This window comes from Mus pahari, chromosome 2 (assembly GCF_900095145.1).
Source record: "Mus pahari chromosome 2, PAHARI_EIJ_v1.1, whole genome shotgun sequence".
NCBI classification, from domain to species: Eukaryota; Metazoa; Chordata; class Mammalia; order Rodentia; family Muridae; genus Mus; species Mus pahari.
Genome location: NC_034591.1, coordinates 49181942 through 49195493, shown reverse-complemented (window position 1 = coordinate 49195493; position 13552 = coordinate 49181942). Strand labels below are relative to the sequence as shown.

The window sequence follows — 13552 nt, the reverse complement described above, 5'->3', positions numbered from 1 at the left end:
GAGGCAGGCGGATTTCTGAGTTCGAGGCCAGCCTGGTCTCCAGAGTGAGTTCCAGGACAGCCAGGGCTACACAGAAAAACCCTGTCTCGAAAAAAAAAAAAGAAAGAAAGAAAGAAAACAAAACAAAACAAAAACAGTTTTAGGGGTTGAAGAAGAGTTCCAGCAGTTAAGAGCAATTGCTTTTGCAGAGAACCTGACTTAAGGTCCTAGCACCCACGTGCCAGCTCACAACCGCCTGTAACTCCAGTTGGTTACCTCTGGAAGGAACCTCTGGCCTCTGAGGTCACTTACAAACATGCAGGCAAAATGCTCATATGCATATAAATAAAAAACAAGTTAGTTTCCACTTTTGGCATCTGCTTGTTTATATGTGAGCTTCTGCTGCAGCACACACGTGAAGAGGACAGCTGCAGGAGCTGATATTCTCTTTCCACTACGTGTGACAGATTCACACTCAGGTTGTCAGCCTTGGCTGCAGGCACCTCTACCCACTAAATCATACTGTCAGTCCCGAAAAAATAGAAAAGGGTTGTGAGAGTTGAATAAAATCATGTTTGGAAAACACCTAAATTCCTGACACTGAATATTATATACCATCACCAACAGGACTACACAGGATTTGTTCTTTTCTGAATTAGTCACCTATACCCAAAGGCATGCAGGTCTTCCTGGTAGACACAGGCTCTAGCTCTCTAACTCCACTGGAAGCCAAGAATCAAAGTACACACCAATGTGAAAGGCAGGAGTGTGCTTACTGGCTCTACCGTAGAAAGGCATCTTTATAAACTCTGATTCCAATATGGGAGAAGATGACTTAGGCTTTACAAATTTCATGGCTCCTCCCTGTAAGAGCAAAGCCATTAGAGGCTCCCAGGGGCCCCCAGAGGGGTCTTTGTTTCCAAGGCTTCCAAGAGTGCCTGGTAGCCCCAGCTCTCCCCTCAGCTTCCAGCCCAGTTTCCAGGCTGGCGCTAAGCAGCAGCTCACTGTCACCATGGCAATAGATTAGGCCAGGCTCTGGCAGAGAGGTCTCAGCAGCAGGGGCTTGACCAGCTCAGGAGGGAAGGGTATGGCAGCTAGATCCCACATCCTGCAAGACAACACTCTGCTGAAAAGAGCCACCTGGGAGGTCTTCAGTGACAGGAGGGAGCTGGGCCCTAGGACAGGTAATGAGATTAAACTAGTCCTCTGTGAGGAAGACATTTTTCCATTTGGGAGTTATTTCTAAACATTCTTTACGATTTAGCAGAAGACAAGTATGTAGTGAATGCCAATCCTGGGTTAAAAATGAGTCTTTGGAATGCCTCTTTGTGAATCCATAGTGCTGTGGCTTCTTGGCCTTTTGGCTACGATCAAGTGTGTGAGTCCATAGTGCTTTCTCCTGGCCCCCTACTCAGGTCCATTCTCTGACCCGGGTCCAACATGCTCAGCCCTGTCTCCTCACCTCCACCCAGGTCTGGCCCTTCCTCTGACTTGGGTCCAAATATTATTAGCCTTCATCTTCTGCTTGGGATAAACAGGGCAGCTTACAGAGCTGAATGTGGGGCTGTAGGTGCCCCACAGCTGACTTGCTATAGCATGGCCAGGCTTAGGAATCATGGGAGAGGCAGGGAAAGCCTAGATCAGGGATGCCAGTCACCGCTAGGTCTGGATGAGCCCTTTAACAGTATGAACAAATGTCCCTGAAAACTTAATACACCTGGGCCAGCAAGATGGCTCAGCAGGGAGAGGCACTTGCGTGCAAGTATGGCTACCTGAGTTCAGTACCTGGAACCCACTTCACAAAACTGTCCTCTGCCCTCCACACAGACGTTCCAAAATTACTGCACAGAACTACAGTTGGAAATATTCTTTTACTGTGAACTTAATTAAAAATGAGTATCTATTCTGTATTTCTGTCGCTCCTAATCTCCTCACAGGCTAAAATTTTCTAGATTGGATAACTTTGTACAGGGATCAAACCAGCAGGTGTGGTTGTGCATGCTTGCAATCCCAGAACTCTGGAGGGAGAAATGGGAGCATCAGAAGATCAAGCCCACCTTGGGTATGTTGTAAGGGCTATGTGAGACTTTACTTCAACAAAAGAGACAGAGATGAGAGAAGAAGAATGGGAGAGAGGGAGAGGCTACATATCACAGGGCTCTCCAGGGGCATGTAATTACATCACTTGCCCCATCTTCTGGGGTAAAGAGAACAATGTCCCCCAAGGACAATAATGTCCTAATTCTATGAACCTGTGAATATATTATCTTATGTTGCCAAAGAGACGTTTTGCAAATGTGATTTAGGATTTAGGGTTTAGAGATCTCCTCATCCCTCTGTTCCCACCCCACCCCCGACTGCCACGGCCCAGGACTCAATATGGTCACAAGCAGACCTTATCAGAAGGAAGGAAGAAGGGCAGATTCAGAGAGAGGCAGAACAGTGGAAGCAAGGTTGAAATGATGCAGTACCATGGACCAAGGGATGTAGGCAGCCTCAGAAGCTGGGGAAGGAAAGGACATTTCCCCCTGAGAACACAGGAAGGAACATGGGATTACAGACACTTGATGCTAGCCCAGGAAAGCCTGTTTTGGGCTTTGGATCTCCAGAAATGTGAAAGATTAAATCTGTGTTGTTTTAAACATTAAGTTTTGGAGAACAGAAACGAATGTGCTATTCAAATCCGACCCACCAGCTGCTAGATAAGGTGTCGAGGGCCTATGATCTGTGTTACCCTGCGGGGAAAGCTGGTGCATCCTCAGCTTAGAGCAGTGACTCTCAACTTGACTGCATTAGAGCCATCTGGGCACCTGGAGGTGGAGGGGACTCGTCAACTCTTCATGCCCAGACAGCCCTGCAAACCAAGCAGTTTAGAATCCCTGGCCAGGAGACCCAGGCAACTGTAGTTCTGAGAGTTCCTGGTGAGCCCACAGGGCAGCCAGTTTATGGACTTTTAAGCCTCAAGTGCAGCCAGCCAGGAACGTAAGATAGAAAATAGGTTACATTAAAATCCAGATTGAGGCGTGAATATTATTAATTGTTAACCTGATCGTTAAGGACATCTCTCCCCTGAGCCCTCCAGACCTGCGCATCACAGCTTTGTCCTTCACACCTCCATCCCTGCCCACACTTCCCACCCTGGAGCCTCAAAGCCGCTGCCAGGACAAGGTTAGTGCTGCAGACATTAACAACCTCAACTTTAAAGCTGTAGGGAGCTTCAGAAATGGATTCAGACACTCACCTCTTATGCTGCAGGAACAGAAGGACATCTGGCTGCGTGTGCACGGTGCTGTGGCAGCATCTGAACACCGTGCAATCTCCCTCTCCCTCTGGTAATCTACCTATGGACCAATCTTTAGCACAACATCCCATAGTAAGAATCCCACCAATGGCTTGCTTTCAGGGGATAGAGATAAAGTCACTTCTCTTCTTAGAATGGGTTTCCACATAATGGATAGAATGAAGCCTGGCTAGAAACTTCTAAAAGCTAGATACCATTTTCAAAATAGCTGAGCCTAGCTTTTAGGAAAATTTATGTTCCTGAAAAGCTGTCAGTCAGATGATATAAAATAATTTGTATGCTCCAGTCCCTTTATTCTTATATAAAGTGAGTTATCACCTTGGATTGAAAATGGTCATCTGTTGGCCTCTGGCGAGAAAGGGCTAGTTCAGGGCCAGAGTAGAAATGTATTCAGATGAGCCTGGAACAGGCTGGGGCAGAAAGTAAGGTGCTGAAAAATAAAGCTGGGGAAGGGGAGCTGGGTCCGTGGGTCAGAATGCCTGCTGTGCAAGCATGAGAACCAGTACGTGTAAGAGCTGGGGACGGCTGAGCACACACCCCGGTACCCAGCACTGGGGAGCACATATCTGCAGAGACTGCTGGTCTGCCAGCCTAGCCAAGGCGGAGAGTTTCAGCTCCAACGAGAGTCGCTAGAGGAAGGAAATAAGGCAGAGAGGAATAGAAGGGAAGACTCCGTGTCTGCCTTTGGCGTCCACAAGGGTGCGCATACAGAGACATTTACCACACACAATCAGAATTCTCACACTGGGAAGACACAAGCACCAAGTGAATGAGCTATCAATGGCCAAAGCTAGAAAAACTTGAGCATACATACACACTTAACTTATACATACATATACACACAATAAATAAAAATAAATTTGAAAAAGTCTACTTAAATAAAAAGCCACCCTTAAATTTTTTACTTTTATAAACTTAGGTTTTTGGGATGGCATTTTGTATTGAAATTTTTTTTCATATAACATTTTGATCATGTTTTCTCCTCCCTCAATTCCTTCCAGATACCACCCATCTCCCTACCTACCCATCTTTATACATTCTCAGTCTCTCTCTCTCTCTCTCTCTCTCTCTCTCTCTCTCTCTCTCTCTCACACACACACACACACACACACACACATCAGAAAAACAAGAAACTCAAGAGAACAAACCCCACAAAACCAAAAGTCAAAACAAGCAAAGACCAATAAGCCAAAAGAATGCAAAACCAAAACAAAAGGTCCACAGCCGACCACTGAGTTAGTCTTGTGCTAGCCAATACCCCGGGCCTGTCCTGAAGGGTGGCTGATACCTTGAGAGAGTGAGAGTCCACTGAGGGAGGTGATGTTCCCTTTGCCACTGGATATCAACTGCAGCTGGCTTCTCCGCCCTCTTACCGCTGGCTGCCTCAGGATGATCTTGAACTCCTGATGTTGTCTACCCACGCCCACACCCCTCCCCACCCCAGCCTCCCACTTTGTTACCACACCTGGTATGTTACACATTTTTGACAGAGATATTACATAGATACTGTGTTGGCTGGCTTTGTGTCAACTTGACGCAAGTTGGAGTTATCACAGAAAAAGGAGCTTCAGGTGAGAAAATGCCTCCAAGAGATCCAGCTGTAAGGCATTTTTCTCAATTAGTGATCAAGGGGGGAGGGCCATTGTGGATGGTATCACCCCTGGGCAGGTAGTCCTGGGTTCTATGAGAAAGCAAGCTGAGCAAGACAGGGGGAGCAAGCCAGTAAGTAACATCCCTCCATGGCCTCTGCATCAGCTCCTGCTTGAGTTCTAGTCCTGACTTCCTTGGTGATGAACAGCAATGTGGAAGTGTGAGCTGAATAAACCCTTTCCTTCCCAACTTGCTTCTTGGACATGATGTATGTGCAGGAACAGAAACCCTGACTAAGACAGATACTGTTGCATTTTGAGGAAGCACAAGACACTAATTCCTATCACATAAAAACATAATTTTGCTACCATAATGTTCTATTAGCTGTATGTCTCTGCATGTCATAAAACAAGACGGGCAGTACTCTAAACGGTCTTCATGTTTCCATTGCAGTGCTGTGACTGGGGCTTTTCTTTGCTCCCTTGCTAGTGCTGATTATAGGGTGAACAGTCAAGGCACTGATACTATTCAAAAAGAAAACAGGAAATGAAAAAAATCTCCATTATTTTGGCTTCTCTTGCAAATTAGAAAAAGAAACCCATGATTTGATATATGTACGGAAATAAGTCTTGTTCTATTCCCTATGGTACTACTATAGGATCCTAAGTTGAGGCAGCCAACATAGGTTCCCAAGCTCAGTGTCAACAACTACGGGCAAATTGATTGCTGGTGGCTTGCCAAATCCTGAGGAGACCTTGAGAGATAGGAGTAGAGCCCTGTTCCTAGGGGACACACACACACACACACACACACACACACACACACACACAAAGCTTTCATAAAAATAGAAAATACTAATTATTAATATAATTAATTCTCATCTTTCTATGGCTAATGGTGAGACTTTGAGCAAAGGAGTTAAAGCTGGATCTTGGAGTTACTCCCAACCACATGCCATTCTCTTCTTTCCTGATGGAGGCTTCACCTAAGGGTCTCCCACCTAAGCCCACCCCAGCAGGGGATCCTAGGGGCTGTTTCCAAGGACAGCAGTAGTAACTTCCTCCTGGGAGTACCATGAGCCAGCACCTGACTAAACTTCATTTACTTACTTACTCGTTTGCTTATGTGTGTGTCCACAGATACACGTGCATGCCACCGTGCAAACGTGGAAATCAGAGGACAACTTCTGGGAGCTGTTTCACTCCTTCCATGCTCTGGGTCCCAGGGATTGAACTCAGGTCATCTGGCTTAGTGACAGACACCTTTACCTGCTCAGTTGTTTTGCTGGCTCCAGACTAAACTTACATACTAACATCTCGCCCCAACCAAGAGGGCATTTACGCCTCCATTTTACAGAGCTGAGGTTCACAGCATTCAAGTGACTTTGCCTAGTTCGCTCAGTGAGTTTCTGAAATGGAATAGGAACCGACTTCTAGTCCTCAAAGCCTTCAGACTGCAGCCACTGGGCTGGCTGCCTTGTTATCTCTGCACCACAGTCACCCCTGATCCTACACCTTCCCCATGGGGCTATCACGAAGCAGGAAGAACAGCCGCCCTCAGTCCTCCTGGGGAGCAGCTGGCAATCTCCAAAGCAGTTGGAGCTCAGGGAGGGGAGAGAGAAAGCAGGAGAACATAACAGGGTACCAGCAAGGCCTGGTGGGAGGCTCAGAGGCATCTCTGACACCTAAAAGGGGAAGATGGGGAATAAAGAAGCATGGCTCTCCAGCTGGAGTGACCTCCACATTTTATAATCCGTCTGCAGACAGTTGGGGGTTGTTTCAGAGGCCCCTCCATTAGAGCCTCTTTCCCTCTTCTGAAGATGGTAATAAAGGTTCAAGTTGGCCCCAGACCCAATCCTTAGCACTAGCAAAGCCAAAACGGCGACTCGATCCTAGAGGAAGTAGAAATGAGTCTCTACTTTGTTTCTGATATTCTACCCTGGTTCTGGGTGGACTGCAGGAATTCACAGCCACCCAGGGCCAAGCAAGGCCCTTCCCCTCGTTTCCCAGGGCCCGCCCATGCTGGGCCTCTGTGTCATCCAGCACTGCTGTTCCCGGAATTCTGAGGAGACCACTGTGTGACACTGGCTCTTAGCTTGTACCCCCTGAACTGGATGATGTCACCTTGATGAAATGGAGGAGTTAACAGGGCCCGTTCCTCATCATGTCATGTGGCTGACCTTGTCTTCCTCAGACCATGGCTGTATGAGGAAGGGAAGACCATAAGGGCTCTCCACAGTATAACTGTTCAAATTCTACGGTTACTGGACATAATGATCCATGTCTGGAATCCCCAAACTCAGACAGCTGAGGCAGGGGGACTGCTGTGAGTTCAAAGATAGCCTGAGCTACAAAGTGAGGTTCCCCCAACCCCAATCCAAACTCACAGTCCTAGAAAGACCAGTCTAAAGCATTGTCTGTTACCAAAACCATGAGAAGAATTGTATACTTCTTAAATTCTTTCAACATGATGCTGAAATTTTAGCTTTATTCTTAGTACAAGTACAGCAGAGTTGCTAGGGGAGATAAGAAGGCATTTGAGATGTGATGGTTCTTATCTCCACCTATGGTGGTTTGAAGTTTGTTTGTTCTTTAGCAACAAGGTCTTACTGTGTGCCCAGGCGGGCCTGGCACTTGCCATGTAAAAGCGCAGGCCTGACTGAACTCATTGTGGAGTCCATTATGGCAGAAGGAGCCTCTGCTTCTTCAGCTTCCAGAACGCTGGGGTTACAGGGGTTCACTAGTGTGGCATTTCTATTGTTTTCTAAAACGATCTGGAGACAGGTATGGTAGCCACCATGCTTATAACATCAGCATTCAGGAGGCTGAGGCAAGGAGATCTCTGTAAGTTTGAAGCCTGTCCCAATCAAAAAGACAGGCTGGAGAGATGGCTCAGTGGGCAAAACTTGTAGTAAGCATGAAGACCTGAGTTCAAATCCCCAGAGCCTGTGTGAAAGCTGGACTTAGTAGCACGTGTCTAGAATCCCAGTACCCTATTGTGAGATGGGAGGCAGGGATAAGAGAACCCTAGATGCTCTGAGGCCAGCCACACTAGCACAGGCACCATCAAATAAGAGACCCTGTCTCAAACAAGGTAGAAGGTAAACACACAGACACACACACACAGACACACATACACTCACACGTGTGCACGCACGCACACAAAGTGAGGGAGCTGGGGAGAGAAAAAAAAATATCCAGGACAGCCAGGACTGCATAGAGAAATCCTGTCTCCAAAAAAGAAAAGAGGAAAGAAAAGAAAAACAAAAGAAGAGGAGAGAGAGAGAGAGAGAGAGAGAGAGAGAGAGAGAGAGAGAGAGAGAGAGAGAGAAGCTACACTCAGTAGTCTAAGTGTATCTGAAATTTCAGCACTCAGGAGTTAGAAGTAAGAGATCAGAAATGCAAGGCCAGACTTGGCTACATAATGAGTTTGAGCCCAGCCTGTCTCAAAAGACAAATCAAAACAAAAACAAACAAAAACAAAAGCAAGAATCCGATTGCTTCATTTACTGAAGCCTGTGTAGCCTGTGGGTGGAGGCTGCAGGGGAAGAGGAGGTGGGTGACACAGCCTTCAGGAGAGCACAGATCAGGAGAGATGGAAGGACTTTACAGGACGTTGTCAGGCTTGACGTCTGGTCACTCCCCTGGCTTCTGAGAAGTTACAGGAGAGTGCTCCAGGTGTTCTGGGATGACTCTCAGTGCCTGGAGGACATCCATAAATGGGCCAGGAGGTGGATTACAATGACTGCTGCTTCTTCATCCAAATTAGGACATTTAGTGCAGAGGTGTTTTGAAACGACATGCATCATCCTATGATGAGGAGTCCAAAGTTAACAGATCCCCTATGGCTTCTCTAGGCCGTGTAATGGCTATGCTGCCCCATAGTAAAGTACAAAATGGCATTTTGTAACCAAGTAGTATTAGGTCAACACTTTCGGCACAACTATGATTCTATTGAGTGTGGTCTGAAGTGTAAAAAAGACTCCTCACTAGTGGCTGAGACTGGCTTAGGGGAGTCCGGGATGGGATCCAAATGTGTCACAGACAAACAGAAGAAAACAGATGTGGAGGGCGGCAATCACATGTGGCACTGGGGACCTACTCAAGAAGACAGCTGTCATTTTTTTTTTTTTTTTCTGACTTGGCTGGAGGGTAAAGGAGGACACAGTTGGGTACCTCACCACTACGAGTACTCAGGCAGGCAAGGCTGCATTTTCACAGAATAAGTCTATGAGGGAGAAGAGTGAGAAAAGACACTGGGCCTCCCTCGAGAAGCATTGCTCTCTCAGGCAACAAACATCCGTTCAGCATTCACTCCTGCCCCGGGTAGTAAGAATCCAGAGTCAAATTAGGCAGTCTCCACACTCAGGAGCCCGGGGTCTAGGTGCACATGCCTGCAGTACAGGGAACGAAAGCACCCCACAAGAAAGCACCCCGCCTGCTGCTCGGAGTGGATAAAGGACCAGCAAGAGAGAAGCAGAGTAGCACTAATAACACTCCCCAGCAAGTGCCCCGCCTAGGACACTGGTTCCCATATCAGTGTGTTCACACTGTACAGAGGTGACCAACAGAGGCACGGAGGGAGTTACTTCTAAAGAGTTTAAATCCAACTTCTAAGAACCTGGAGCAGTTACTTTCAGATTATGGAAACTCAGCAACCAGTGGCCCAGCAACCTGATTCTGGGGAGAAAACCAGAGCGTCCATGCCAAAGAGGAAATGAGATTTGAAACATGAACAGAAGGGATTGGTTCTGATTCCAAGGGAGGCACCCACTTCTGAATCGGATTCCAGACGCCCCGGGAGGGCGTCAGGGCTCCCGCGGCAGTAGCTGTGGCCCCTGCTGCCATCCCCAAGTGTGAGCCCAGAGGATGCTGGCCATCTTCCTAATATGTCTCAGGCACAGATACAAAGACTACCCCTACATACCTCCCCAGGAGCTGGCCAGACATGCACTCTGCCTGCAAAGTGGTCCAACTGTCCCAGTCGTGGGTGCTTTCCAAGCAGAAAGGGGGAATTTGGGGCTGGTGAGATGGCTCAGTGGGTAAGAGCACCCGACTGCTCTTCCGAAGGTCCGGAGTTCAAATCCCAGCAACCACATGGTGGCTCATAACCATCCGTAACAAGATCTGACACCCTCTTCTGGAGTGTCTGAAGACAGCTACAGTGTACTTACATATAATAAATAAATAAATCTTAAAAAAAAGGGGGGGGGATTTGTTTGATGAGGACACTGGAAGCCTACAAGGGACATCACATGGTCACTAGTCCCTAAAGTGGATGGGAACAGAGAGGAGCTCTGAGCTGGAGAAGTGGCCCTGTATTGATAGCTGCATGTGTGTGGAATAAAACTGGGGCTCTGGGCTTAGGAGAGAAATGACAAGCAGTATTGCCTGAACGGTACCATCTTTTCACCATCCCTTAGGGCGGCCAGCGTCATAGGGACCAAGACAGAGAGACTCATGCTTAGATCCTTTAGGTCTTAGAGAGAGAAAACAGTTCCCAAAGTGATTTATTCATCTATAAATAGCTCACAGAAATAGACAAATTCCCCCTTTAGAGGAAAAAGATTAAGGACAGAGAGTCGGATATGTTGGCTTGGCGTCACACAGAAAGTGGGTGCCAGAAAGAAACTGGGCCTCTTGTCCTTCCAGACACTATTTCTAGACCCACCAACTTTTTCGCATCTGCAGTAGGTCCAAAATGGGGGTTCTGCTCTAATTTGGGGGTAGTACCAACATGGCTAGCTTCTGATTTCAAATGAAGCATTTTTAAATTTTATCTTATTTTAGTTTTTAGGCGGGTGAGAGAGCATTTTGTCACCCATGTGTGCAGAGGGCCAAAATGCCTTCATGAGGCATTTGTGGTTACATCTTGAACATGTTGTTGTTGTTGTTATTATTATTAATACACAATATTTTATTTATATAGTTTACATTCTTCACCAAGGTAAATGGGCCTATGAGCCTGGCTCTCTTCCAGACTGTGACCTCCCGAAGTTATTTGTTTGATAAAAGGGGCATAGGGTGGAACCAAACTATCCAAGAAAAGGGTCGTGAACACGAGAGTGACAGAGGCACCCAGCTGCCAGCATTGAGGGGGACAGGTAAGAGTGAGGCTCCAAGGGAGCAAGGCCTAGGTTGGACACCATGGTGAGGCCCCACGGGAGGTGGTTTCACTGGTGCCTGCCCCTATGTAGTGAGTTCCCCTTAGTACAGTCCCTCGGCCTTGCAGCGCCCTGCAGCATTGGGGTGGAGAGGGCTTTTCCTGTTTTCAAACCTCCCAGGGAAGCAGAACCAAGGCCAAGAGAACTTGGGTTGACTGGTTACCCCAGCCAAGGTAGCAATCACCCGGGTCCCGGACTTTCCCTACACGCATGCTGGTTCAGTAGAAAAATCAACAGCCCAAGCCTGCTAACCGGCTGCTGGCCACGGGTGCAAACAAGGCCTGCTGTTGCGATTTAACTTTCTCCTGTATAAAACCGTGGAAGTTTAACAACTGCTGGATTTTCTTTTACCCTAGTTCCAAAACGGAGAATGTGACAGAAGCCCAAAACTTCAATCTTCCCAAGAGTACGATGGCTGCCTCTGGGCTGTCTCTCATTTGTCCTGATAGGCTGGCACTTATGTACCCTGTGCCTGTGCTTCACACCAGGACCCCTGTGAAACCTTCCCGGCAGCGGCCTTGGATCTGCCTTCTCCAGGGAGGTAGTTTGGACCCTCTTTTATTCCCTCCGTCAAATCTGGACTATTGGTCTCAGGCTGAGGGAGGCAAAGATGATAGGCTTCTGGGCTGCAGCTTTGGTGCAGCAGAAGCTGGCAGAAGAATGGAGAGATGGGGAAGGACTTCCCCTTGTTATCAAATCCAGAGGGGCCCACGCACTCTCTGGCTATGAAACAGGACTCAGCTAGCATTTTCTAATGGGCTCCCCCTCCCCCTGAATCCTCAGCCCTCTCCTGCCATCTCCCAATACACTGCATTAGATTTTTGCTGGGAGGAAGGGAAGGCCTGTGGACTTGAACATTATTTACCCAGATCAGTCAAATCAATAAGGATGGTAGAGCAGGGACGGAAATCCAGGTGTCTGGAGCTCGGGGTTAATACTGTTTACACTTTTCCACCCCAAACAAAAGATTCTGAAAGGAGCCATAGCTTCCAGCCCAACAACAACAACAACAACAAAATCCTATTTGAATTATCTGAAGACTGTCAGCTCCAAGTGGAGAAGCTGGTCTTGAAGAAGGTAGGGCAAAGTTTAGGGCTATGCTGGGGTACACATCCATCGGACCTGGAGACCATGCTTAACCCTTTCAGCCCTGACAGGAGCAGACACGGAGGCCTGCAAAAAGGTCAGATATAGTCCCTTGAAACAAGCCCCTGAGGAACTGGGGCTAAGGAAGGCTTGGGGTTTCTCTTCCTTCTCTCTCCTCCCGCCCCGCGCCCCTTATGGCCAGTCGGGCCTTCCAGCCCCCGGGCCTGAAAGTCCCTAACCACGAAATGTGCCCATGGGGCTGCCCGGCCAGCTCTTTCTTTCCCCAACCCCTTTTTATTTCATGGCCTGACACAGATACTCATCCCTGCTAAAGCTTGATCCCTGGCAGCAAGGATGATGCCCACCTCTTAACGTCCCCTCTTGACCCGGCGCCACTGTGGTTTTCCTCCCCCGGAGAAATGCCCCCAAATGTCACCAGCTCAGAAAACTACGAAGCACCACTCGACACGCTCCTGGGCACCGGGCAGCCCAGGCCGAATCTCCCAGCCTCAGGCAGCCCCCTCAGCGCTCCAGAGATGCCCGACAGTCCGGGTGCCCCCTGACCCCCCGAATCTCACCCAGAAGAGCATGTTGAAGAAGAAGAGCAGGTATTTCACCAGCGGACTGACGAAGGAGAACTCCTCCCCGTAGGCAGCCGGCACGCCAGGTCTCCGCGCCATGGTCCTCCGCTGCCCCCGGGGGGCCTATCTCCCAGCGGCCGCCGGCCCACCTGCGCGCCCTGCAGCCCGGGGCGGGAGCCGCGGGGCCACGGGGACCCGAACGCCGGGGGCAGCCGCGCCGCGCTGGGAGCCGCCCGAACCGTGCGTCGGGGAGCCGCGCGGCCAGGGAACGGCGCCGCCGCTGAAGCCGCGGCGGGCAGCGTGAGCGGCGGAGACTCCACCGCGGCCGCAGACCAGCTTGGCCCGCCCGGCTCCCAGGAAACCGGGCCCGCCCCCCGGACGGCCATTGGTGAGGCTGCCCGAGGCTGACTTCTCATTGGCCGGCGGCTCATGTCACTAAGTAGCCAGCCATCCCTCTCCTCCGAGAGGCGGGGGAGACACCTGTTCTGTGAGGGACAACTTGCTAAAGGGTCAGTGGTTCTGTTTCTCCCCGCCTAGACGGAAAGCCTGCAGGCTGCAGCTGCTTAAGGGAAAAAGAATGAGGAAAAGGAATGCTCCCTGCATCCCACACCCACGCCCTCTGCCCAGTTGCTGTGCACGCACGCAAACACATGTACGTTAAAATCAACAAGTACGCACTTTGTGTGTTGAGCAATTCGCTAAACGCTGTGGGAATTGAAAAGAAGGTTCATCCTCAGGGATCAAGACAATAAAATCAGAGCGACAAATGACAGGTACTAACAACCGGAGAGAGAAGAATAAATACACCCTTGCTTAGCAATCAAATACTTTAAATGCTCGTTTTAAAAGCCT

The 13552-nt window shown here is 48.9% G+C and overlaps 1 protein-coding gene across 2 annotated transcripts in view; it reads right to left on the bottom strand.

The window, feature by feature from the left end:
* Positions 1-13029, bottom strand: part of Tspan33 (tetraspanin 33) — a 27101-nt gene extending 14072 nt beyond the window's left edge. For both annotated transcript variants that reach the window (XM_021191000.1, XM_021191001.1), the window contains exon 1: positions 12698-13029. In XM_021191000.1, coding sequence (XP_021046659.1) covers positions 12698-12799 — 102 coding nt within the window. In that variant the 5' untranslated portion in view covers positions 12800-13029. The remainder of the gene's footprint in view (positions 1-12697) is intronic.
* Positions 13030-13552: the final 523 nt, after the last annotated feature.